General features: G+C 39.5%; 1 protein-coding gene across 6 annotated transcripts; it reads right to left on the bottom strand.

Annotated features, from left to right (window-relative positions):
- Positions 1 to 637: 637 nt before the first annotated feature.
- Positions 638 to 23,635, bottom strand: TDRD12 (tudor domain containing 12). 6 transcript variants are annotated; one of them, XM_088062240.1, is made up of 32 exons: positions 23,430 to 23,635; positions 22,097 to 22,146; positions 20,336 to 20,494; positions 19,899 to 20,035; positions 18,717 to 18,836; positions 18,046 to 18,101; positions 17,180 to 17,265; positions 16,036 to 16,237; positions 15,779 to 15,855; positions 15,448 to 15,506; positions 14,662 to 14,722; positions 13,898 to 14,002; positions 13,329 to 13,514; positions 12,721 to 12,874; positions 11,608 to 11,735; positions 10,866 to 11,054; positions 10,050 to 10,178; positions 9,129 to 9,246; positions 8,211 to 8,344; positions 7,900 to 8,120; positions 7,591 to 7,690; positions 6,214 to 6,401; positions 5,691 to 5,898; positions 5,087 to 5,179; positions 4,008 to 4,177; positions 3,462 to 3,536; positions 3,276 to 3,388; positions 2,198 to 2,252; positions 1,638 to 1,751; positions 1,402 to 1,555; positions 1,243 to 1,309; positions 638 to 879 (listed from the first exon to the last, which is right to left on the bottom strand). In XM_088062240.1, exons 2-32 carry the CDS (start codon positions 22,115 to 22,117, stop codon positions 791 to 793), a joined length of 3,768 nt encoding a protein of 1,255 aa, XP_087918366.1. In that variant the 5' UTR covers positions 22,118 to 22,146; positions 23,430 to 23,635; the 3' UTR covers positions 638 to 790. The 6 variants fall into 6 exon arrangements, with proteins under 6 accessions (XP_087918366.1, XP_087918365.1, XP_087918369.1 ...); XM_088062239.1 differs by having other exon boundaries at positions 23,496 to 23,635; XM_088062243.1 differs by having other exon boundaries at positions 3,483 to 3,536; positions 23,496 to 23,635.
- Positions 23,636 to 23,955: the final 320 nt, after the last annotated feature.

Below are 23,955 nucleotides of genomic sequence, written 5' to 3'. Positions count from 1 at the left end.
TCCACCCACTCCTTGAGGGACCCACTGGGGTACCCAATGCCCTCATGAGGGAAGGCTTCAAAACACAGGAAAATCATGAATTCCTTAGTGCAGGATAATGGAAAAAGCTCACAGAACACGTTTCAAAACGCAACTACACTTACGCAAGTTCGCAGGAAATCTCTTCCTCATGAAAACCCTGATCAAAAACTGCTTGAGGGCAGAAGAATATTCCTGGACATACTGCTGATATTTTTACACTGTTCTTTACACTGGTGCTTTTAGCTGCCAAGTGTGTATGGCTAAACCCACTTTTTCCTTCTATTTCACAGAAGAGGCCTTGTTTTCTAAATAGAAACTAGAAGTAATTTACACCTCTTAAATAACCCATCAGATACTAATCTACCAGCAAAACAAAAAGCAAAAAAACCAAACATTGTATTTAGGTATTAAACATGTCAAAGAAGAACAAAACAAGCAAAGGAAAACATCTGGTCTGCAGCTGTTTTTCTCAGGTAGGTGATTTCTGTTGTCATCAGGATGCAGAGCAAGACCAAAATACAGATTACATCAGCTCTTAAGTGTCCTTACAGCAGGTACAGCTTTGCCAGTACCTGTTCTCAGGTGAAGGTTATAATTAAGGAGAGTTGCAGTCAGGTTCTAAGGGCACTAATGTTTTTAATTAACAATTACATGAAAAAGCCACAATTACATCAACTATCAACTCAACAATCAACAACTACTAACTGTTTAATTAACAATTAGCAATAATACAAGTCTTATCAGAGGGGAAAGGAATTTAGTTTCCCAGTTATTCATCACTTTCTGTATCGCTGTCTTCTGAGGACTCAAACCAGTCCTCAGATCCTGCAGGAGGGTAGCTTCCAGGTTTTGCAGAGCCTGGAAGTGATTAATAAAGTGTAACATTTATAAACCAGGAAAAAATGAGCTCCAGAACAAATACATGGCCCTATTAAAAGACCCAACCCAGCAAACCCCAATGCTTTTGACTACAAACTAGACCAAAATACTCAGAACCACCTGTATCTGCCCTTAGTCTGTGCTAAGCTGATAGAAAAGTCTAGTCTCTAGTTTGCTTTAGAGGTCCTCTCAGCTCTTTTCAGTGTGAGCTCTCTTCAATGTGAGAAAGTGAGCAGCCTACTGAGTATTAGAAATAAATGAGTATTTCAGACAAAGCCAATGCAGAAAGAGGAACGCTAATCATTTTATGTATTATAAATACAAACTCATTCAAATCCTTACCAACTGTAAAAGCCCTTCCGTCTTCAGACTCTTCCCAATGTTCAAAATCTAAGGACAGGTGAACATTCTGTTGACAAAAACATTGTTTGAAATATTACTCTGATGTGCATCAAACATGTTCAGAACATTCAGAAACTCTCAAATTAATTTTCACTTCACCTTGTTCTTCAGTAATTTGCACCACACTCCTTTTTTCTCTTTTACCAGTAAAATCACAGCCTCTGTATCCTTAATCACACATGTGGACTTCTCGGCAATTACTGACTCATACAGCTCCAGGTCAGCCACATAAAGTTTGCCTTCTGAATAAGCACTGCAATATACAGTAAGTTTAAAAAAAAAATAAATTCAAACAAAGACATTTTGCTGATTATACTTAAGTTTCTTAAACCTACCTGAAAGCTACCTTCTCTCTAGAGAACTCACATTTACTGTCAGCTGCCCTCAGTATTTGTACCTTCAGTGTCACAGTCACATTATCTTGAAACCACTTGATTTGTGGATGATAGCTGAAATAAAGTTGATTTAACGGGTATTTTCCAAAGCACAAAACCACTGGTTTATCCAAGCTTCTCACATAGAGCCAGAATTTGCTACAACTCAGCCAAGGGCCATGCAGACCTGACAACAGCAGCAGTGCCAAAAAAGCAGGTGATGGCATACCAGTCAAGCTTCCTACAAAAACACCACATTCCAAGTCCTTGGAGGAGCACATCTACAAGTTCCATGGGGAGGCATGTTCCACTGACTTTGATATCCACAGGAATTACACCTACTGCCTCACTTCAAGATGCCACCAATAGTCTGCCCGTGAAGTGCCAAAGGAAAAGCTAACAGCAAAACAGCAAAAACCATTGACAGACAAAGGGAACTTTTCAGCTGACCACAGAGACAGAACAATCCTCTTTGGCAGCTCATATAAAAGCAAGATGGGAACAGATCACTATTTGCTTACCCTTTCTGCTGATGCACAGTAGAGTCTTCTGCTTCTTTTGTTTGAACAACATTATCTAAAAGGAAGACATCCAGAAACATCTTTTATACTTTGCTATACTACAGAAACCAGGTATTTCCAGAATTCCCCTATACCATCATAAAATAACTTGCTAGAAATCAAATTACAGTCTTTGTCCTTTATATTGTGTACTTCCTATCCTGGATGATTTCATCATCCATCAAGTTAGCAATTCAACTAAAATTTTTAATTATCAATAATACTATAGTTATTTGATGTTAGAAGATTTAAAAAAAGCCTAACCAAACATGCTGTTTTCCAGGCCAGGTAGAAGTTTTCTCCAGTTTCAAAACATTATTTATCTGACACCTAAAACATATAATTTTGGGAATTAGTGGGGAGTTCCAGGGATGAAATGACTAATACTGGTGTCAATACCACAGCTTGAAACAAGGCATTAGTGTGACTATTACCAGGGAAAAAAAGCCTTCTACAATAAGCACTCCAGCCTTTTTATCTGCTACAACTTCTTCACCTTCCACTGCTCCAAACTCATGTGTCAGCTGCTAGCAGGTAATCCTGTCCCCCTGCTATGCCTAAGCATTTCTAAGCCTCTACTGACAGAATATTAAGTGTATCCTTGAGGTTAGATTAAAAAGAAATGGAGGGGGAAATACAATTTTCTGCCATCCTAAATCTAAGGGAAGAAATACCCTCTCTGAGAACAACATTATTTCAAGAGATTTCAACTCCCTTAAATGCTGTGGCCTAGGACAGCAGAGCTCTTGTCCTCTCTACAGCAGAGACTTCCTGCTTACATGTTCCACTCAGAGTCAAAGAACTCCAAGTGTCTGTAGGACAGATCATTCCCCTAACAGCCACACAGTTACAGTAGCAAGAGTCACTCTCACAGCATCTCCTGACTGCTCACTGCAAGACAGCTCTGGCTGACTGCAAACATCCACATGGTGCTGCTCTGTACACTCAGAGCAGTCTGCAGGTGCCAGGATGACTGTTAGGTTGATATCAAACACCTGACTGCAAGTTTGAAAACTTCTGGAAATGATGGAAGGCTTACTGCTTGGAGGAGTCACAGAACTGTTACAGCTTTCAGCAGAATTTTCCTGCATCGATGTCGTCTCCTGTGGACTGGATGCCTCCTCTAGACCAGCTGTGTCCTCTTTTGTGCTTCTGAACACAGGACAAAGCAGTTTTAAAAGAAAACCCACAATTAACAGTCAGCTTCCCCTTTGCCTCCCCTTACTTTAACCTATACATTACTAACAAAGCCTGTACTGAAGTTCCAAATTTTTCAACAGCAGTCTCAGGCTTAGTGCGTCTGTGAAAAAAAAAAAAAAGATTCAGGCAGCTGAACACAGCATCACAATGAAGTTGTTTGGTCCCCACATTACATGATTTGGCAATGACAGAGGTTCCCAACCCTCCTTTCCCAGGAGAAAGGAATAAATGCAAACAAGTTTTGCCTGAGATACCAGATGCTTAATGACTAGTAAGCATCCAAACCAGCTACTCAGCAGCATAAATGGTTACAGAATCTGAACTCAGACTCTATACTTCTATTACTAACTTGCCTGTCTGCATCAAATTCTAGGTTAACATTTTCTAGACTTACAATTTGCTTCTCCTTGTGGTTACAGGGCTAAACAATAGTTAATGGGAAGCAGACACATTACAGACACAACTGTTTCTGCATTTAAAGTCACTGTCAGTAATATTAATTATATTCAGTTAAATAGGATTTTTCTCTTAATAAAGTACATGCTGAAAAAAAAAAATTGCAAACACTTACAAATGTTCCAAGCTCTCTGCATGATCCAAAACTGGTATCTGTCTGCACAACTTCTGAATTTCTCCTATATGTTCAGGATTGTTGGTTCCCAAACCCGTTGACAAAATCTCAGATCGAATGTTGTACTCATTTACCCACATCTTCATTGTGGGAAGATTGGTAACCCCAACCTTGAATTACACAACATAACCAAGGGAAAGTACAGCTCTTCAATGATCCCTCTCCAACTTAAAGCTGCTTTTTTAGTCAAACTTCAGACATAGCCCTACTGACTTATGCCTGCAGGCAATTTGGTTTTCCTGATTTTCAGGTTGGAACTTCCCATGTTTAATTATTTTCCAAGTATTGCCACCATTTGTATTGTGATAATGGCTCAAGTACTGTTTGCCCTAAGAGAACAAGGATGGCAATTAAGTGAACAGTTCCAGCCCTGATGATGTAAGTGACAGCAATAATATACCTCATGCAATAAAGAACTGTGAGTCCCCAACAAGTTGACAAGAGCTAAGGGGGTGAGGGGCACAATAAGAAAACCCAAGGTCTAGAAAACGGTTAAAGGTTGAGCTACACCATATGGGAACAGAAGCTACTGGAAAGAATGACTTCTAGATCATTTTCTCCTGCCAATCCATTTTTCACTTGACTCAACTCCAAAAAAAAATCAAGAAGTCTGCTGGATACTAACGGATGTTAAACAGTAGAACAAGAAAAATCCAACAACAAGGGCACCCATTTTTCCTGTTCTTGACCAAGAAAATGAAGGAGAAAAGCTTCAGTGTTTTTTAATTTGCAGAAGAATTTAGACTAAAACCAACTGCAAACTAGTGTAAGAGCAGACTTAGAATTATAAACAGAATAAATTAAGTCTACTTCAAGAGCTGTTGGGTATCACCAAACCATCTTGGAGGATCCAAGTTTCATTCTTCCAGAGGAATGTGACCAACCGCAGAACCGACTTCACAAGACAAATTACTGAACACTGGTAACCCCCCAAATACACTTTTATTACTAACTTTGTCAAATAGTCTTGGACCATGTACAGATATACTGATTTCCCAGTGCTGCCATTCTATACCTACCATTGGGTCAACCCAAACTGTCTTTCCCAAGGTATGCATCACTTTCGCATGATGAAGTTTTCCTTTAATTTTGTGATTAATGTGATCAGTCACCTAGGAAAAACAAATTGTCACTGCACTCGAGATGTATGGGTACCAACACAGCTTTACAGTCACTTTAACTACAATGAAACAACAACTTCAGAGCTTAACAATGAAAAGGGTATTCAACAAATAAATACAGTTTTGAGTAAACCAGTGGAACACTTTAAACAGTATTAGCCTTCAAGGAAGAAGCTTCCTTAATGAAAGATCACTCAAACACAGGTCAGCTTAGAGAGGGCCACACTTCCCCTGTTTCTCCCCCAGAATCCAAAGCGTAAGAACATATTCTAAAAGAAAGACACTGAGATCAGATTAAGAAAAAAAACTAACTCCCATGAACTTCACTGTATTATTTAATAGAAAAACCAAAAAGGAAAACTCACATTCTTAGAATCTGCCCCCAATACTAGCAAGCAATGCAATCTGGTACCCAAGTTTGCAGTTTGTAACTGTTTTCTTGTAGAAAACAGAGAGAGGGTAAAGAGTGTAAAGGAAATACCATGCAAAACCTGCTTATTACCTTTGGATTCCATTCAACTTCATTATCTATGGGTTTTACTCTACAAACTATAATTTCCACAGCCTGAGGTGGCAGACTCTGAAACTTTGCAGGTAAGTGAAGCAGCTGATCACTATTCACTTGACTTGTCCTGCCTTCATCTATATATTTAATTGTGACCTTACAGACATTTTCTTCATCTTTTGCTGGAGTCTCTACCACCTGAACCCTTCATATAGTAGGAAAAGAAACATAGAATTATTATTCATGTAACCAGTCGTGCAGAGTATTTTTTTAAACCTGCTCTCATTTTAAAACTGGTATTTTCACAGCCCACTCTGTAACCAAATGCATGTGTGGGGAAATCACCTCGTTTGCCATTCAGGAACTCAGGAGGCAAAAGCTTTTAAAAGCATTATTGGCATAGCAGCTATTTCTTGCTGCTTTTGAGGATGGGCTTTTTCCTTTATGCAGTAGTCAAGTTTTTAAAAAGCTCTGTATAAATACATGCACATGAATAAAGTAAAAAGCCAACAAATTTTACCTGTGGCAAATGGCTCCCTCACATAACCCATAAAACACTGACTTCTCCACAGTGCTAGCAGAAATCCTATGTCCTGGTAGCTTGAAGTAATCATTTATTTCTTTAGCAAGAACTGTATATTGGTCCTTTTGTTTCCTGACTATTCGACCAAAGTAGTTTGTTGCATGTACAATGAAGAGAGGCAGGATCTGAAAGAATCAAATACATTTTCCTTATGTGATTCCAAAGGAGAAGTGAATGATGTCTCAAACCAATGAAACAAGTCTTTATATATAGATCACATACCTCTTCCCAGCCCCAAAAGGTGACAGATGTTGCTGTACACACACATTTCAGAAAACTGAGTTGTTATTATTCTCAATCCTACCTGCTCATAGTTCAATCAATGTATGGTGCAAGAACTGTTGGGTGTCAGGTGATGGTATTACACCCCAGTGAACATCAGTGAGTTCTGCCAGTTATCTGCCAGGCTACTCACCACTCACACATTCTGCACCATACCAGCTCTACTCTGAACACTCTCCAGCCCTACAGGGAGTTTCACAGGAACTGACTGCTTTTCTTGCACCAAAATGACTCAAATAAAAAACTACAAACACACAACTGTGCACAATGATGCATAAAATGCTGCTGTGAGTGCACCTCAGATAAAGCCCAAGTCTCAATGGGAGCTGGAGACACAAACACACTGGGATGTGAAGAAGCACCGTAGTCAAGTCAACCTTATAGCCATGAGGTTTCATGGATGGAACTACTAAAAAAGAAGTCTAACTAAAACAGCACTCTGTAGCAAAAGAGTCTTCCAAAGCACTGGTATTTCTGAAGGAAATAAATCTTCTGCTTACAAGAAAGGAGCTCCCCATTTCTTGGGCATATTATGAATGAAAACAAAATCAAGGCCAGAAAATGCTAAGTTTTCAGCAAGTTTGCATGAACATGTCAGCTAAGAAAAAATTCCTTCAACTTGTCCTCACTCCCACAGATTACTTTGTGTTTTGTCTACAAGAAATCAAAGTTTCTATAAACCTCCATCTTTGTTGATTTTGATATATGGTCTCAAACTATAGAGGGAATGAATATACAGAACACAAGTCCTCTTCCCATAAAATGTGAATCTTCAAAGCAGAAAAAAGAACTGAGGTAAACTCAGAATTACCTGCAAAGGAAGGAGTTCCAGTTCAAGCTAAAGACACAAGAACATCTTGCATGCTGATTTATGCAAGGGAGAGGGGCAAAAAGAGTAAGGAATAGCCATATCAAATGATATCTGTATCGCAAGTAGGATTAATGAAATACAAAAAAAATGAAGTCACATGCTGAGTAACTGTTTAACACCTGTCCTCTTGGCACCCAAGCCCAAGGAAAACTGTAACTTACTGTCACACGTTCAGGTGTTTCTATCATTTCATCTGCAATATTCTGGGCCATGTCTATTGATAAATTAATTTGATGACGATCTGGACACTCTGTTCTGTTCCTACATTAAAAAAAAAAAAAAGACACAACAGGTCTAGAAAAAAGCTCTTTGCTTTCAATTGTAAACTACTGTTAAGTGACTTGCAACAGGTAACAGAAAAAAAAAGTCATTAGCAAAACTTGTTTTAGATAAAAGCATCCAACAGGAAAATTCATCAAGGAATCAACAGCAATCATCATTCAGGGCACAAAAACCTGACATTTCCTTACCTGCAGATCCCAAATGTTTTAAGAGAAGCACACAGGGGCCTTGAAAATTTCTCATTTTCCTCAGATTCCAGCACCCTGGAAGTCAAGTCATAGAGTTCCTCTGGAATTTCAGCTTCTGCATGCTTTAAATAGCGGAGAATCCCAAGTGCATGACAGGAACTGCTCTCTGTCAGCAGAATGACTGACTTGGCTTTCATATGTTCCTGATCTACAGCAGAATCCTAGAAGTAGTAAGAAGTATTTTGGAAAACATTTCTGTATTCACCAGTAATAATCCAGTGTAGCATTACCCAGTAAAGGTTCACTCAAACCTTTATCCCAGAGCAGAAGTTGTCACTCATGCTTTGCAGGCGCTGCCTAAAGACTCCTGGAGATGGGAAACTGAAATGGATCACACAAGTTGCATCTGTGATTCCCAAGGACTGCAGGCAGTCATCTGTTAAAACTAAGCACACGTTTCACACAGATATCTAACTGTAACAGTTCCAACATGAGAATTATCACATCACATGTACCACAGCTTATTTCCTTCTCCCCACCCACTGAATGGAAGATGAAGATGGATTTTTCCCCAATACATTCCTCTAAGGCTTTTTATTTCTCCAGGCAATAAATCCCATCAGCATATGGCAGACACAGCATTTCATGCCTATCTCACAGAATTCTCTATTTCCTGCCAGCATCATAGAATACAGAGACTTGAGCACTGCCCAGTAATTCACAGGAGTAAGACAGGAGACATCTCAAATAGTGCAGGAATTCCCATTGCTTTGTATGAGCCTACAAAGCAGAGGGAAGTCCACCTACTTGTTTTTGTATAACATGAAAAACAAACTGAGTGTGAAAATGGATGAAGGCCTTTGTTATTGAAAAAAAAAAATAAACTGAATAAAATACCTAATGGAACTTACCAGAAAATTATTACGATAAATCTTCGAAGTTTGGAAATTATTTCAGACTTAGTATCTCCTCTAAGCAGAGGCAGAGGCAATTGTGAAATGATGGAGAATCTTTGAAAATAATGGTAGCTCTTTTGACTAAGCAGGGAAAGCAGTAACAGGGGAAAAGAAAAGAACATCCCCAAAGGGCTGTAGCATTCAGAAGTAAACAGAACTGGAATGAATTCATAGGGATCTGCCCCTGTGGAAATGGTGAGATAACCCAGTGTAAGTGCTTGGTGCAGATCTTAGCCCAGCATTAAGATACAATTCCAACCAGAAAATCCTCACCTAACACAGCCTGAGTGCCAGAACGGTGCATTTTTCTCCACCTCTCCAAGACACACTCAGCATTACACTTGCTGTCTTTATGCTTTTTCAAGGAAACTACTGAGTTGCTCTTCAGTACCTGCAAGGCAGAGAGAAAAGTTACACATCCCTGCAATGCTGCAGTAGTTGCTCCAATCAACTTTAATAAGCAGCATCTCTTACTAGAATTTAGCACATCTTACTGTAGAGACACAAGAGCTAATGAAATTTAGGTTGCTTATATGAAAAAAGGAATAGTATTAATGGAGACGAGGTTCATTAATTTCCTGTATAAAAAGAAAACTACAAGCTCATGCTCCCACGTATCATTAGATAGACATTTAAGAAAGTAAAAATGTCAAGCTTTTTCCCTCATTAATGTTTCATTTCTAATCTAATTCCATGATCTAACAACACACAGATTCATCTTTCAGTCTCTCAGAACAAGCACTCTTCATTCATACGTGAACTCTTGAAATATTTTCATAGGCCAGGTAAAATATTTGAAGCTGGTGTACATAATAATTACTATGAACAGATTCAATCCTACTTTAACATCTACAAGCACTTTTTAAAGTGGTTTTCATATGCTTGAACCCTCAAATATTCAAGGGAAAACATGTTAGAAAGCCACAATCCCAAATGAGATTTGCTTCCATTAACAATCATTGAAGAATAAACATTCCAGATACACTAATACTTAGGTCAGAAAAGAAACCTGTAGCACATGATCTATGTCAGCTATTTAGTGGTAGACTCCTTGGGGTTACTTTTAGCAGGAATGATTGACTTCCAAATTCACATTGCTCCTACATTCTCAGAAGCCAAGGTATTTTAGTTTGTTATGACTTGAAAATTTAAAAAAAACCCTGCTTAGCTATCCAAGTTTAAACACTTTCTTACCTTATGAATCATCTCTACTTCAGCTACTGAGTCACCGAATACCAGCACTTTTTGAAGATTCCTCTGGGTAAAATCCAGGATTTTGAGTAACTCAGCAGTTCTGTTGCGGTTCATGCAGGGTTGCACCACCTAAAAGCAAATACAAAACAGAGGGCTGGCAATTAATATAACCAGCACATATTTTACTGTACTATAATTCCTAATTCATCCACAAATTGACACTTTCAGTTCTGCTCAATCATTAAGGCTTCTCACAAAAACTCATGGGCTTTCAGTTTCCTGACATGCTCGGTGTCTACATCCACAACTACTCGACGCTGAGACACAAGAGTAACTCAAATCAAACTTAAACCATTTTGTGTTATTCTTAAGGGCTATACCACAGTGACTGGAAACTAAGTGAAAAGATACCTAAGAATTTTTAACAGGCCTTCTAGAAATTTGAGGCCAAAAGTTTGGTATTGTGTGAAAAGAGCAAACCAATTGCTTTATTAGATTTCCCTTGACACTGCTCACCTTACAGCTCTGCCAGTCACAGCTAACAACTGCCAAACCACTCTGGTAACATCCTGGTCAAAACCTGTACTGTTGCAAATACATCTCATCAAATTCAGACTCATTTGCACTAACCATGAAATATTCAAGGGTCTGTCTTCATCTCAGTCCTACAAGAAGAAAGAGCACTCCAGTTCGTTCAGTGACTGACTTGCACGTGATTTCTAACAGCTACTTCAGGCAGCACTGCAGCACTATCTGCATCCAATACACCATCAGCAGCCACATATCCAAGCAGTGACATGGTTTCCAAATTTTTACCTGTTGCACATTTCCAAAGATGGCAGCTTCTTCGATAACTGTTATCACAATGTGAGGATCATGCATGAACTCCTTTATCAAGGGTGTGATGTGCTTATTCCACCGAGTTCCCACAGCAATGATCTGATGTGGTAGATTCCCTTGTGCCTGAGTAGTGGCTTTCTTGTAACAATCCAGTATAGTGAACACCTAGGAAGGAAAGAGGTTTTTTCTCTCCTCTTCTCATATTCCAGCAAGCACATGACAGCCCAGAAAAATACACTGTTTGAGGACACTTCCTTTTCCAGTCACAAAGTCGCTACCACAGCAAAGTACAGGTTTCACACCTCAAAAGAACAGCTTGGTATGTATACTTTTATCCTGTTCTCTGAATGACAAGAGAAGCAAGAGAAAGCAACAGGACACGTAGTGACAGCATACGCATGTGTACATAACTGCAATGCAGGATTCTGTCCAGAGAAGATGGAAGTCTCAGGGAAAGGATCTGTTAAAACCTGCAATATAAAAAGCCTACACAAAGCAGATCTGAGAGGGAAGAGGCATTAAGCAAAAACTAGGTGGTAACTAGAAGACAACCCCAACCTGCCAACACAGTAATTTGCAAATACAAAAATAAAAAGAAAAAAAGAGGGAGTTCACCATAAACCCACTTCCAGTGTTTTTTTCTTCAGTGTGTGCCACTGGTTTCAGACACATGCACAACTGGAACAGCATTTTCCAAGTGACTGTACAAGCCATTTACCTGTTCAGTAGTGTCAGAGAACAGCACCTCGATCTCATCAAGAACAAGATGGCAAAGCCTACACAATAACCCAGTGTTATGTTCCAGCAGTCTCAGAAGGTTGTATGGTGTAGTCACTACCACTTCACCTACAAGTTGGAAGGAAAGAACATTAATTTTCAGCTTGGAAGAGTTTTACTATTTACTATGACACCAAAGGACATGGTAGCTTTATTAAAAAGGGTTACATTTGTATTTCAGATTAATCAACTCGAAGCTGGGTAGTTTGTATTTTTCTACTCCTACAAGTTTCCCAAGACATGAGTGGGTGAGGCTCTGATATTCTGGAATCTAGTGAAATGTCTGAAGGTTAACAAATTTACAAAGCAGAATGTCATCTCATTTTCCAGTAAGGTACTGGAAGCAGAGTTAAGAACTTCAGAACCAAATAGCCAGAAGAGAAGTATTTATAAATATATGCAAGAGTAATTTCAGAAATTCCTGTTTCAACAGTGGAATAAAGCACACATTGTAGCTTAGGAATTTACATACATGTGTGTATATATGTATCTATCTACACATAGAAATAAAACCACACCAATCTTCCAACTGTCTCCCAAACTGGTGCAAATACAGCAACAGCTCTGCTGCTAAAAGGTCTGAATTCATCCACCAGGCTCAAACTTGAATGATGGATGAATGATGCTGAAATGGAGTTTTATAGAATTTTTCATAGTTTTATCCATAGTTCTTACACCCCTGGTGTAACAAAAGCTAGTTTTGAAAATTCAAGTATCAACCAAAGCTTAACAAAGGGCTCAAAGCAGAAAACACCTTATGTTTTAAGTACATACATCTAAGGAGGGCAAGTCTCCCAACAGCTTTTTTATTTTTTATTACTTTTATGCTGCTTCTCTGTGGAGCACCCTCTGCATGGTACTGAGTTAGATGCACAAAGTACTGAACATTTATTGCAATAGTGAGTTGTAAACCACCATTTAAAAAAACAAAACCTCCAATTTCATTTTATAAACTAAAACCTTGAGAAAGTGAAATTTTTCTTTCACATGCTGCTGCAGTGACAGCAGCCCATGCTGCCTAACTTCAAGCATAACTGGCAGAAAATACTCTTACAGCTTCGGATTTCCACTTGTCTGGCTGCTTCCTTGTTCTGCCCAAGGATTATCAGCATTGGATGAAGGCGTCTGCAGCCTTTCCTGTATGTTTTCAGCAGGTCAAAAACAAGTTGTGCCTTCTTCCATCCAGGACATAAAATCAATGCTTGTGGCTACATACAAAACACAGGTACAAAAATAGACAACACAGTATTACACAGGAGTACAAAACCTTAATCTTGTCTTGGGTTGTACGGGGCCATTTTCAGAGGTCACTTACAACCTCAGTAATTCTGTTTCTGTGCTCTAGCACAAGCTAGAAAATACATTATAGTATTTAAAACAGCTAATACCCATTTTAGTGTAATGAGTACATACTACTCATGCAGAAACAAAGCTCCATCGTATATGTAAGTGCCAGGGCATGAGCCACTTGTTAGGAATTCCTTTAAAAGATTCCTTTAAAAATAAGCTGGATGCCCCCCATTCACACATTCCATCCAAGTCCCCCAAGCAGAGGCCTTACAGAAACTGGCAGGCATCATGAACATGCACTGAGGTGTCATTAATATATACATTCCAAACATTAAGAGTAGTAACAAGTTCTCTGGTCTAATATATACATACTCCACTCATGTTTGGCAAGGCTTGGTAGTCACTTTCCAACTGCAGAAGTGTAAGAACTGGTGGAATATATAATAAGGGATCATGTCCCTGATGGGAGATGGCAACAACATCAAATCCCCGAGCTAATGGTGGCCAACAGTAGGACTCAGTGAAGGTACAGGCTGAAAGCTTGTTCGAAGCAAGTTCCTACAGAAAGAGAAACTAAGAGTTAACCATTAAATCTATATACTTAAACACCAACAAAACAAGACAAAGTGTAACAACAAAATTATTTAAAGGCTTTTGACCCACTAGGTAATAAATGTCCATAACAGGTAATACAAAAAATCATCTTCTGGGCTGAGCTGTTAAATTACTGTATTAAAATTCAAATCCACTTGTACCAGTGACTAATATGCCAGAAAAAAAAAAGTGTACAATTCTTACATTTCTCCAAAGCTTCATTTATTCAACCCCATGAACAACACTGTACGCATTCCTCAACCAAACTGACACATTATTTTACTATGTAGACTTGAGGTATGAAACTTGTCTTAAAAAGATAATCAATGTAATATCATCACCTCTACCTTTTTCAGACCATCAAAAAGTGGTGCTGTTTCCAAAACCGATGATGGCTCAATTTTCTTGCTCAGGAACACAAAGTTTTTTTCTTTCCCAATGTTTTGAAAACTCTGAAACCATGAAACAAACAGATGACAACGATAGATGACAGGGGTTTAGCTAACACAAAACTCAGAAGCACTCACTGTATTTTAAAAAAATGGCATTTTGATGTAAATTAATCAAATTCTAAGTTAATTTTACATATGATGCATATAAACTGACAGGTTACACATACCAGGGGTGAGACAAAAACTCGTTTATTGACACTTTCTTGAAGATTTTCAAAGATGCTCCTAACACAACTGATTTAAACCTCAAGAGATGCCGTGGATGCTCTGTGAACAGCTGGCACTCAGTCCCACAATGAGCAGCATGAGGCAGGGACTGCAGTCACAATGAAGATGCCAATTTTCCTCCATCACTCCTCTCTTCTCTGCTCTAGTGCAGGTCCTCTACAAACTGCAGCCCCTTCAGAAACATCTGCACGGAGCTTCTTCTGCTCCTCCAACCCTGGCACTGCCTGCTTCTCACTTTTTTTTGTTCCCTTCCCCGTGTTTCTGTCCTTTCTTAAATTCACAGAGACATCCCCAACTTGGCTCGCTGGCTCAGCTTTAGCCTGCAGAGGCCAATGCAGGTGCAGTCAGCCCCTGACCACCTTCCACAAAGACCCAATGCTACCAAAATGTCTGCACAAGGGAAATTAAATGAAAGTGAATGCCTGAAATACCTGCTGGTCATCTTCAACTCTGTGTGTCTGGAGGGAATTGGAATTTAAGAACTGTGGAAGCCTGAGAAACAGATATTAAATGCAACATAAATGCAAAAGAAAAACAATTTACAAATACCACCAGTATTTCCCAAGAGTCATGAAGCAATTCACTCCAAGTATTTCTGACATACCTGTGCCAATGAGAAAAACCCTCAATACAAAAGCGGAAATCAAAACCCAGCCTTTGGAGAGCAAAATTTAGTGAAAACAATCCTCCAGAATATCTTTCAAAGTTAATTGATAATTTCCCTGACATTACAAGAAAAATAGACCAGACTGTAGGAAAAAAAAGGTTTCTTAAAGTTCCAAAACATACAACAACTCATCTTTGCACCAGCTAGAAACTGAAGGAAGAAATACTCCTGAGGTTTATTACATATGCATCAACTGACCCACAGCACAGTGAAAGCATTGCACAAATTGACCCAGTCATATTTCATTAAATCTGAAAACTTCATAAATCACACTAAGAATAAAATAAAGCAAGTTAACACACTTAGTGTGCAGAAAAATACCTCCCCACCTCACCCCTGTTGTCAAGCTACTGTTTAGAAAGAACTGGTATTTTTCTAGTCTGGGTAACTATCAGCAGCTTCAAAGTCCCTCCTTCCCCAAAAGCATGTGTATGTACCTGCCCTTTCCCTCTGCCCTAGAGAGGCTTAAGAACAGTAACTGCAAACATACTGCAGTTCCCAACTGTCTGATTACAGACCCATTCAGAACATTTAACATGCTGCACCACACCTCTCTGTTTGAACTGCTTTATCTTCCTTGGAAGGTACATCTGGAACCGTGCTAACCACCTAGAAAGAAAACACATTTTATATACTAAAATACTGTTCAAAAGCAGTATTTAAAACACAAAGTTGAAAGTAGTTTTCTTACTCAACTGTGGGATTCTCCAAATATTTTGCAGCATTCCTTTACAAATTCTAAGTTTCTTTGACTAAGGCAACAATTTTGATCAAAGAGAAAGCTGTCTAAGAAGAACAAGATGGATGACTACAGCACTCCTAATCTGGCCTATGCGTGTTTAGTTTGTATTTCACTATTTAATACAAAACATTATACTTACAGGGACAGTATTGTCATTTAGAACTGTGTGTGACCTTTGGGACGTCTTTTCAAGAACAGAATTACAACTAGCAAGACCTAGAAAGATAAACAAAATAGATACCCATTTCTTATTATCTGAATACATAAAAAGCCAGAGATGGATAACATGTTTCTTAGTCACTGATATCCAAACAAGACAGGAGGTTCCTGTTCTACACATCCAACTAAACATACAAAGTGCTCCATGTAGGACTCTCCCACACTTGTGGGTCCCACCTGGCTCAAGATGTGGTGACATCGAGTCCCCAAAGGGCAGTTTCGGCCTGGCAAGAAATGTAGGACCAACGAACTCCACTGGAACACACTCAGCATTTAACAACACTTCACTGTCAGAATCATCCGTAGAACTCTCTGCAGTCCCTTCGCCTTCCTTGTAATGAGCAAAGTGCTTTGCAACCAGATCATCATTAATACATATCTATAAAAAACCCAAGCAAGATCATTACTGAGCAATGTCAACAAGCAATAAGCTACACCAGCACATACTTGTTTAGAGTTTAGGTGAAGCTTTAAACAAAAGCAGTGCTTTTATGAACGATAAAAAACCCCAAACAAAATCCAACCACACAAAACCCCAGACCTAAGAAGTACCAGTGAATGCTTTCTGTCAAATATTTATCTTAAAAACAAAAGACTTATCTTCCTGTACATTCTTTCAACAGGTGTTAATTATTAAGTTTTATGTTTCTGGCCAAAATTCTGTACTGAATTACTGTTTCTATGAGCCCTACGCATCTAAAAGAACATCTCTAATTCAGAATTCAGTCAAGCCTGTTTATTGTTTTTGATTCAGCATACATCAAAATCTGTCAGAAAAAAAAAGAGAAGTAGTATTAGGCCTAAAACTTCTTGTATCTACCATACAGCTGCTTAAATCTGGCAGCAGCTACAGCAGAGATTTGACACAAGTTACACATTTTGGCAAGTGTTACTAGACTGGGTGTTTTTTGCAGCTTTCTTTTTAGTGTTTTTTCGTCAGCTGTATGCAAGAGTGTAAATAACTTTTAGTTATTTTTACAGTATTATGCAGCTGCCTTAGTGAAACATCCTCAAATGTGATACCACGAGTACACCAAGCAATGCATATACTTATCCACTTAAATACCAGTTGGACTTCACTTGTTTGTCAATAATGAAAAAAAAGTTCATATAGAGAAAAATAGAAGTTCTGCCTCTTCTGGAGCCTCTGGAATTTCTCCAGAGGCTTACAATGAACAGCAATGTCATAAAAACCTCTAATAAGTTAATGACTTAGCTTCTACTCCATTTGATTGAAACTATGAAACTCACAAGTTATGCTTTTCAGTCTTAAATAATAGCAAAGAGCATCAATAGGGTTGGAAATGCAGAAGGATCTTACCTTTTCATCTCTTATAGTCACAAAAAGAAACACCTCTAACACTTCATCTTCTACCGCCTGTATTGTGGCTTTAACCTCGGTAGCCTCTAAATGTAGTAATAAACACAAGAAACAAGAATAAACCCTTATCAGACTGAGACAGACAAAAGCAGAAATCACAATTCAAAACGTGTAACACTTTTTATTTCACCTAAGTGAAACAAGAATTTAACAATAAAAACTTAAAAAGCTCCAAAAAGGATTTTGTCCTTAGTATTTGATTATAGATATTAGGATTGAGAGTTGAAACAGATTAATGACCTCTTGAGACAAACCACTCGTAGTTCTACACTGGGAGTCTTGGTTTTCTCTTAGATTCTGACAGTCTGGGGCACCAGCATGTGCCTTCCTAGTGTGACATTTCCTCTTCTTGAAAGAAGTTGTATTTGCACATCTGCCCAGCTTTGTTATAGTTTTCATTTGGGCAAACACAGCCAATGAAAGTCCAAATCCTGAAGCACCTCTGCACATGCTAATGCAGGACAGCGGTGATACTGATTCAGAGTCTCATGTTGAATACACAGAACGCTTCCAAATGTTCAAAACAAACATGACATGAATGCTCCCTCAGCAAGCCTAATCTAGCCTAAACACAATCTTACCTTAACTACCAAAATTTATGCAGCATGGAAACCCAGAGTACTCACAGTACAGCTCCACAGAAATTTATGCCTTAGTCACTCCATATATGGGCAGCTCCTGTCTCCTTGTTTTTAACAAACAGCATTTGTAAATATAATCAAGTATACACAAGTATAATAAACTTGTACACAAGTACAACATTTATCTAACAACTGTTTTCTTCCCATAACTGAAGTGCTATTTACCATCAAGAAGTTTTCGAAAATGCTGGATAGCAGCAGTGTCCCATTTTTTGGCTGGTCTGGGAAAATAAACACAACCAGGTTTTCCATATTATCAAACATGAAACTTGTAATTAAAAAAAATAAAATTCTATACAAGCACAAAGCTCTAGTTCATGCAAATTCTTACGAAGCGCACAAGTAGACAAATCAGCAGAATCCGATTACTTAGCACATTACTTTAGTCCTGTACTATTGTTCCAGCTCACCAAAATAATGAACTGCTCAAAATTAGAAGATACTGCTTTATCGAGGTATCATGGCTTGCACCCAATATAAAATATGAAGAAATAATAGAATAATTTAGGTTGGAAAAAACCCCAAGATCACTGAATTCCCCCACTAATTTAGCACTGTCAAGGCCACCACTCAACCACATCCCTTAGTGCCACATCTATACATCTTTTAAATCCCTCCAGGGATGGTGACTCCATCACTTTCCCAGGGAGCTTTGTCCTCTCAGCTAGGAGAGAGTTATTTTTCCTCTTAGTAGCTAGTACACTTCCGAGTTCTGAGTTTACTATAAGAATACCGCAGGTTTCTTCTTGAAATATAATCCTTTCTAAAAAATTCTGCACTAAACCCTCACAGTTTAGAAAAGGAGGAACAGAATGTATTTGCTAAACTCTCCTTACCCTATTTTGGCAGTGTTTTCACAGTAGTCAATATGCAGTGTCAGTGGCTTTGTGCAGTGCAGCCGACACTTCTTTGCTCTATGTGGGATCTTTGCAAACGCTCCTACTAAAACTCGAATGCTGCAAAACAAAGCGGAAGTTAGCTCATTTTACAGGGCAGAATTTCTTCTCCAGAAGTCACTGGTCTCACAAACCACCTCCTGTTACCCTGAACACAGCTCTACCAGGAGTTTGGATCTCACAGGCTCCCACCTTGAAACCACTGTCTTACTCTTGAAGAGGTGCCATCAGGACCAACTGGTGAACAGAATTGCTTTTCTATTCATTATCAATACACATCCTAGTTACTTGGAATCTTTCTAATCCTCTTCCACTGCAGTTTCAAGTCTTCTTGCTATTCATCTTCTAAGTATCTTCATGGTATTTAACACATTGTCAAATTGTTTTCCAACAGACTAATGGTCAAATTAAAAACATTATTTATTTTAAAATACTTTAAATAAGTGCTGATTTTATAGAATACTACCAAAACCAATTTGGTGAAGTTTCTTATACTCCAAGTTGCCTATTTTAATAGAGAAACAAACTTTTAAGAGCTGGACTAGGTTGCTCCAAAACATAAGAATGTATTTTTCAAGATTTTAGAAACACAGTTTTACACTCATTTCATCAAAAACTCAGAACCTGTGAAAATTCACCTTGTTTTGGCACCAAGATAAACTTTCTGTAAACAAGCTGTTCAACTGCGGTGGGGAAACCCACATACATTTCTGTTTAGTTCTCTTGCTGTTGCAGCAAGAGAAACCCTGCTTCTAGATGGTTTTTGTGCCTGCACTTCACTGGCCATAACTTTTAATTCTTCTCGTATACACCAAATTATTAAAGAAGAAAAGAATATAAAGGTAAGTTTTAACTGGCAGTCACACACTTCAATCAGAACAGACTGACATTATCTCTATTCTGAATCTTTTAAAGAACAACGCCTAACATAGAAAGCATCTTTAAAGCACCATAAAACAAGAACTGGTTTGCATTTAGGCTCTTTCAAGGGTATCATCTGCTTAGCAGCTTCTTGTGGACGCAACCTATGCTTCAATTAAACCAAAGCATTGACTAAATAAATATTAATAGCATCTGTATGTATTAACAAATACATCACTGTGACAAAAACTCTTAACATACTTCTCTGATGCAACTGAACAGTACTTGGCATAATCCACAAGGAAACATCTGAGCTGGTAACCATCTGCCTGGCACCACACTGACTCAACCAGTGCCCTACACCAGCACTTGAGTTCCTCACTGAAAACCACATAAACCTGAGGAAGAGACAAAGAACAAGTCAGCAGGTGCTTTCAAACGGCCCCAATTACACTCAAAGGTTTTTCAAAGGCAAGGACACAGTATTTATTACGCAGCCTTCCATTTGCTTTGCAAAATGCAAGGCCCGCAGCTTACACAGTTAAAGGCTTATAGATGAGAAAACACAAACCCCACAGATATGCTATTACCTATTTTTCTGTGTAAAAATAAAATAAGTAAAAAAATACATGTATTTGATACTTCTCCCTAAACCAGTCCATATAATAAATTATTTCTAGGTAAAACAATGATCTTACCTGGCCTTTTTCTATCTCCTCTTGTTTTATTGCATCTGCGTCTCTGTAACTGTTATAAAACTGTTTCATTTCAGCATTCAGGTTTTCATACACAGTTTCACTGACTATGCCAGGCACGTAGTCTTTCACAGCAATCCAAAAGCAACTTGGATCTTCAACCTTGGGCAAGAAGAACAAATACTACTTACTTTTAATAGTTCTGAACAGGAGATGTAAAAATAAAAGTTGATTTTTATGGGTCACCTTCAAAATTACAGTCACTGATACTGAGATACAGAATGTTAACAAGTGAAATGTCTTTCATCTTCACAGCATTAGTTCATGAAATGGCTTTTCAGGTACCAAGTTTCTTTAGCACTGTAACAAACACCATGTGGGGTCTACAAGGGAGCAGCATTATCTAAAAAGTTGGTTAAACCAAACAGTGGGCAAAGTGCAAAGACAAAGCTTTTTACTTCCATATGAAGTCCTCAGGAAGTACATTAAAAACCCCTAAAAACACAATAAACCTCACCAAGGGGCTTTTCTTTGTGCTTGAGAGTGTCTGCATGACAGCCAACTTCTTTAGAACAGGGTGACAGCTTTCTGCTAAGCCTTTGTAAACTGTCACATTCCAGTGTGCCAGCTGACCTGGGCCCCCAGCTGTTGTGGCTTAATCCCAGTAGGCAACTAAACCTCACACAGCTGCTCCCCCACTCACATCCTGCAGCAGGATGACCAGACAATAGGAAGGATAAAAGTCACAAAACTCAGTCTAACATTACAACAGCTAACAGCCAAAGCAAGAGCTGCACCTGCAATCAAAGCAACACAAGGAGTGTATCCACTGCTTCCCCTTGGCAATTGCTCAGCCGCTTCAGAACACAGAGCTTCATCGCACAAAATGCTGCTGACTTGGGCAGGCAAATCTGATGACCATAGACATACCTGCAGGTTTTATCGCTCAACATGACATCATATAGTAAGGAGTATCCCCTCAGACCGCTGTCCTGGCTGTATTCTGCATTTTCCACACTCTCCTGTGAAATTCTGTATAATCTAGCACTATACTATACATTATTTAACACCATGTTGCACATTCTCCATTTTAGATTTTAGCTGCATTCCTGCTGCTGGGAGGAAGGGATTACAAGTGTAAAAATGGTGAGGGAAGTGGTACAATAGCTGAAGTGACCTTGTAGCTGGGAATGCTAAAGCCTGGAGAGTATCAGAGTGGGAAAACCCATCTATTATGCCTACTGCTGTTGACCCGCTGTTTTGAGAAGTAGAATTTCTGCGTAAAGGTAACACAGGTGTTTGGAGAGGCTTGGAAGTACTCTCATGGACATGCTGGAACTCTGTGCTGGGAGAAAGATCAAAGCTCAGAGATCATAAAAAGCACAGGGGAGCTCACAGGGGTCTTGATGAATCCTGCTGGGATGGGCTGAGACTGCCAGCATCTACCTGGGTGTGCCCCAGATCCTCCAGTTAGCCAGGCAACTAAGTAAAATTACTCCCTGTATTTCAGCTGTGGTTTTGTGATGTTCTGGCTGCCTGCCTGCATTAATTCACTCAGCTACTCACTGATTTTACAACAAAACCAAGAAAATAAAACCTAAAACAAATGACAAAATATAGATAACCCAAATACGACTGCACAAATGCAAAGAAGTGCTGGTGAATGGAAATACACAGGCAACATCTTGTTTGTAAACGTGATCATCAGAAAGTCACACGGAAATAGACATCAGTCCTTCAGATTTAAAAAAAAAAGCAGCATACCTTTAATACCACGACTTCCATGTTTATCTCCTGTGTCTCCCCTATCGCTACTGTAAGAGAAAAACACTGGATGAACCATTTTTATCAAAGCCTAATTTAAGAGCATACATGTAAAGTATATGATTTCTACCACTCAGGAGTACTAGTCTGGGCAACTGATTTACCTGTTTCAAAGAGTTCAAACCAGCTTTCTTAATGAGGGACTCTGTTAAAGCCTAATTAGGATTTGCCATCCATGCTGCATCTTCTCCACTCAAAGGCCAGCAAAAATAAGCTGATCACAGACAAGGGCTGCTACAACCTACCTACATGACCAAATGGATGGAGACACCAGAGGAGACTATTTACAACTTTAAAAAAAATCGCACAGCCTAATGCAAAAGAGGAATCCCAAACTTAGCAAGCAAGTTTAATGTCACAGATTTTTATTATTACTTCACATACAGCTGTCTGCACCGGTACATACCAGACCTAGGAGCTACAACAGAATAATGAAATTTCTAGAAATTAACTGGCATTTCATTTTGGCACAAACCAAAATGAAATCACATCGTGGTGTCATCACTGCAGTGTCTAACTTACAACTTAAAATAACTAACACTGAAACTATGTGCCTAATGAACTGTTTCAGATAAGGAAAGTGAAGACATTGTACTTCCGCTTCCAAAGCTACTGCTGAACTAGCCAGACTCAAGCAGCAACACAGCCACCCTGCGGTGACAGACAGCGACAAGGCAAGCACCGATCATTCCCAGTTTAACAGGACAATGGAACAGCTGCAACGGTTGCAGAAGCTTTACCCAAGATCATTTAACACAAGCGAAGCGCCCGAGTTACGCACTCGTTTCTAACACTGCACTGTAACATAGTGTAACAACAGACACGGGGCTGCCTCAGACACTTAAAGCAGACTTTTCTTTCAGCAGTTAACACGTGAAGGGCATAAATAATTTCTGCTGAAGTCTCAGGTTAACGAATGCAAACCCACTAAATGGCCCATCAATGTGGAAGGGATGCAGCACACCCACAGAAAAGGCTAGCATTCCCAATCCGCTCCGAGTAACATTCCCGCTTTGTTAAAAACGGAGTAGGAAAAAACCCGCTTGCTCAAATGTCCCATCTATCACTACATAGTATTTTAACCTTTAAAAAAACGTAAGTCACTAGAACCCTCGCCCCGACGTGCTGCATTAACGCAGACCCAGAGCAGGTGGAAGGAGCCTCTGCAGCCCCGCCGGAGTGTGCCAGCACTCCTAGAGAGCACAGCTCGGCCCCTCTGCCCAGCCGCAGAGCGAGGGAATAGGACAACGGCAGCAGGGGCTTTATAAACTACCTTCTTCTCTTTACTCCCCATTTCCCCTTGTCCTGCCATAGAACCACGCTTGTTGAGAAACAAGACCTCGTTCATCCGGCACTCCCAGGCTCCGCACACAGCCCGGCCCTCACTGCCGCTCGCTGCCCACGGAACCTTCCAGAAAGCGCTTCCCGCCGCTCCTTCCAGAAAGCTCCAGCGCTCCCGCCTCCAGAACCACCCCCGGGGCGGGCTCCGGGCCCGGCACGGCCCATTCCCGGCTCCTCAGGGCCGGCTTGTGGCCAATGGCACAGCCGGCTGTTCCCCGGTGTGAAATACACCTGAAACGCGGCAGGAAATCTAATGAAGCGCAGGGAACTCCATCGTCTTGCTTTTTGTATAAAATGGAAACCGAACTCACTGTGAAAGAATAAAACCCTTTGTTACTGCAAACAACTTGAAATCAAGAATATTCTACTAGGACTTGAGGGAAATTGTTACAATAAATCTTTGGGGTTTGGGATTGATTGCAGGCTAAAAGTCGCTGTAGCAGAGGCACTGGTGAAAT

The sequence above is a fragment of the Pseudopodoces humilis genome, chromosome 14, assembly GCF_049639895.1.
Source record: "Pseudopodoces humilis isolate 2021_Gansu_Grassland_sample_001 chromosome 14, ASM4963989v1, whole genome shotgun sequence".
Lineage (NCBI taxonomy): Eukaryota > Metazoa > Chordata > Aves > Passeriformes > Paridae > Pseudopodoces > Pseudopodoces humilis.
This window is presented reverse-complemented; position numbering and strand designations above follow the sequence as displayed.

Excerpts from the sequence above, each read along its gene's own strand:
- TDRD12 (XM_088062240.1), bottom strand. The coding sequence starts at position 22,117 with ATGGAAGTCGTGGTATTAAAG. Across the intron at positions 18,102-18,716 it reads GAAAACACTGCCAAAATAGG|ACCAGCCAAAAAATGGGACA; the intron begins GTAAGGAGAGTT and ends TTATTTTCCCAG. Across the intron at positions 1,752-2,197 it reads ACTGTGCATCAGCAGAAAGG|CTATCATCCACAAATCAAGT; the intron begins GTAAGCAAATAG and ends ACTTTATTTCAG.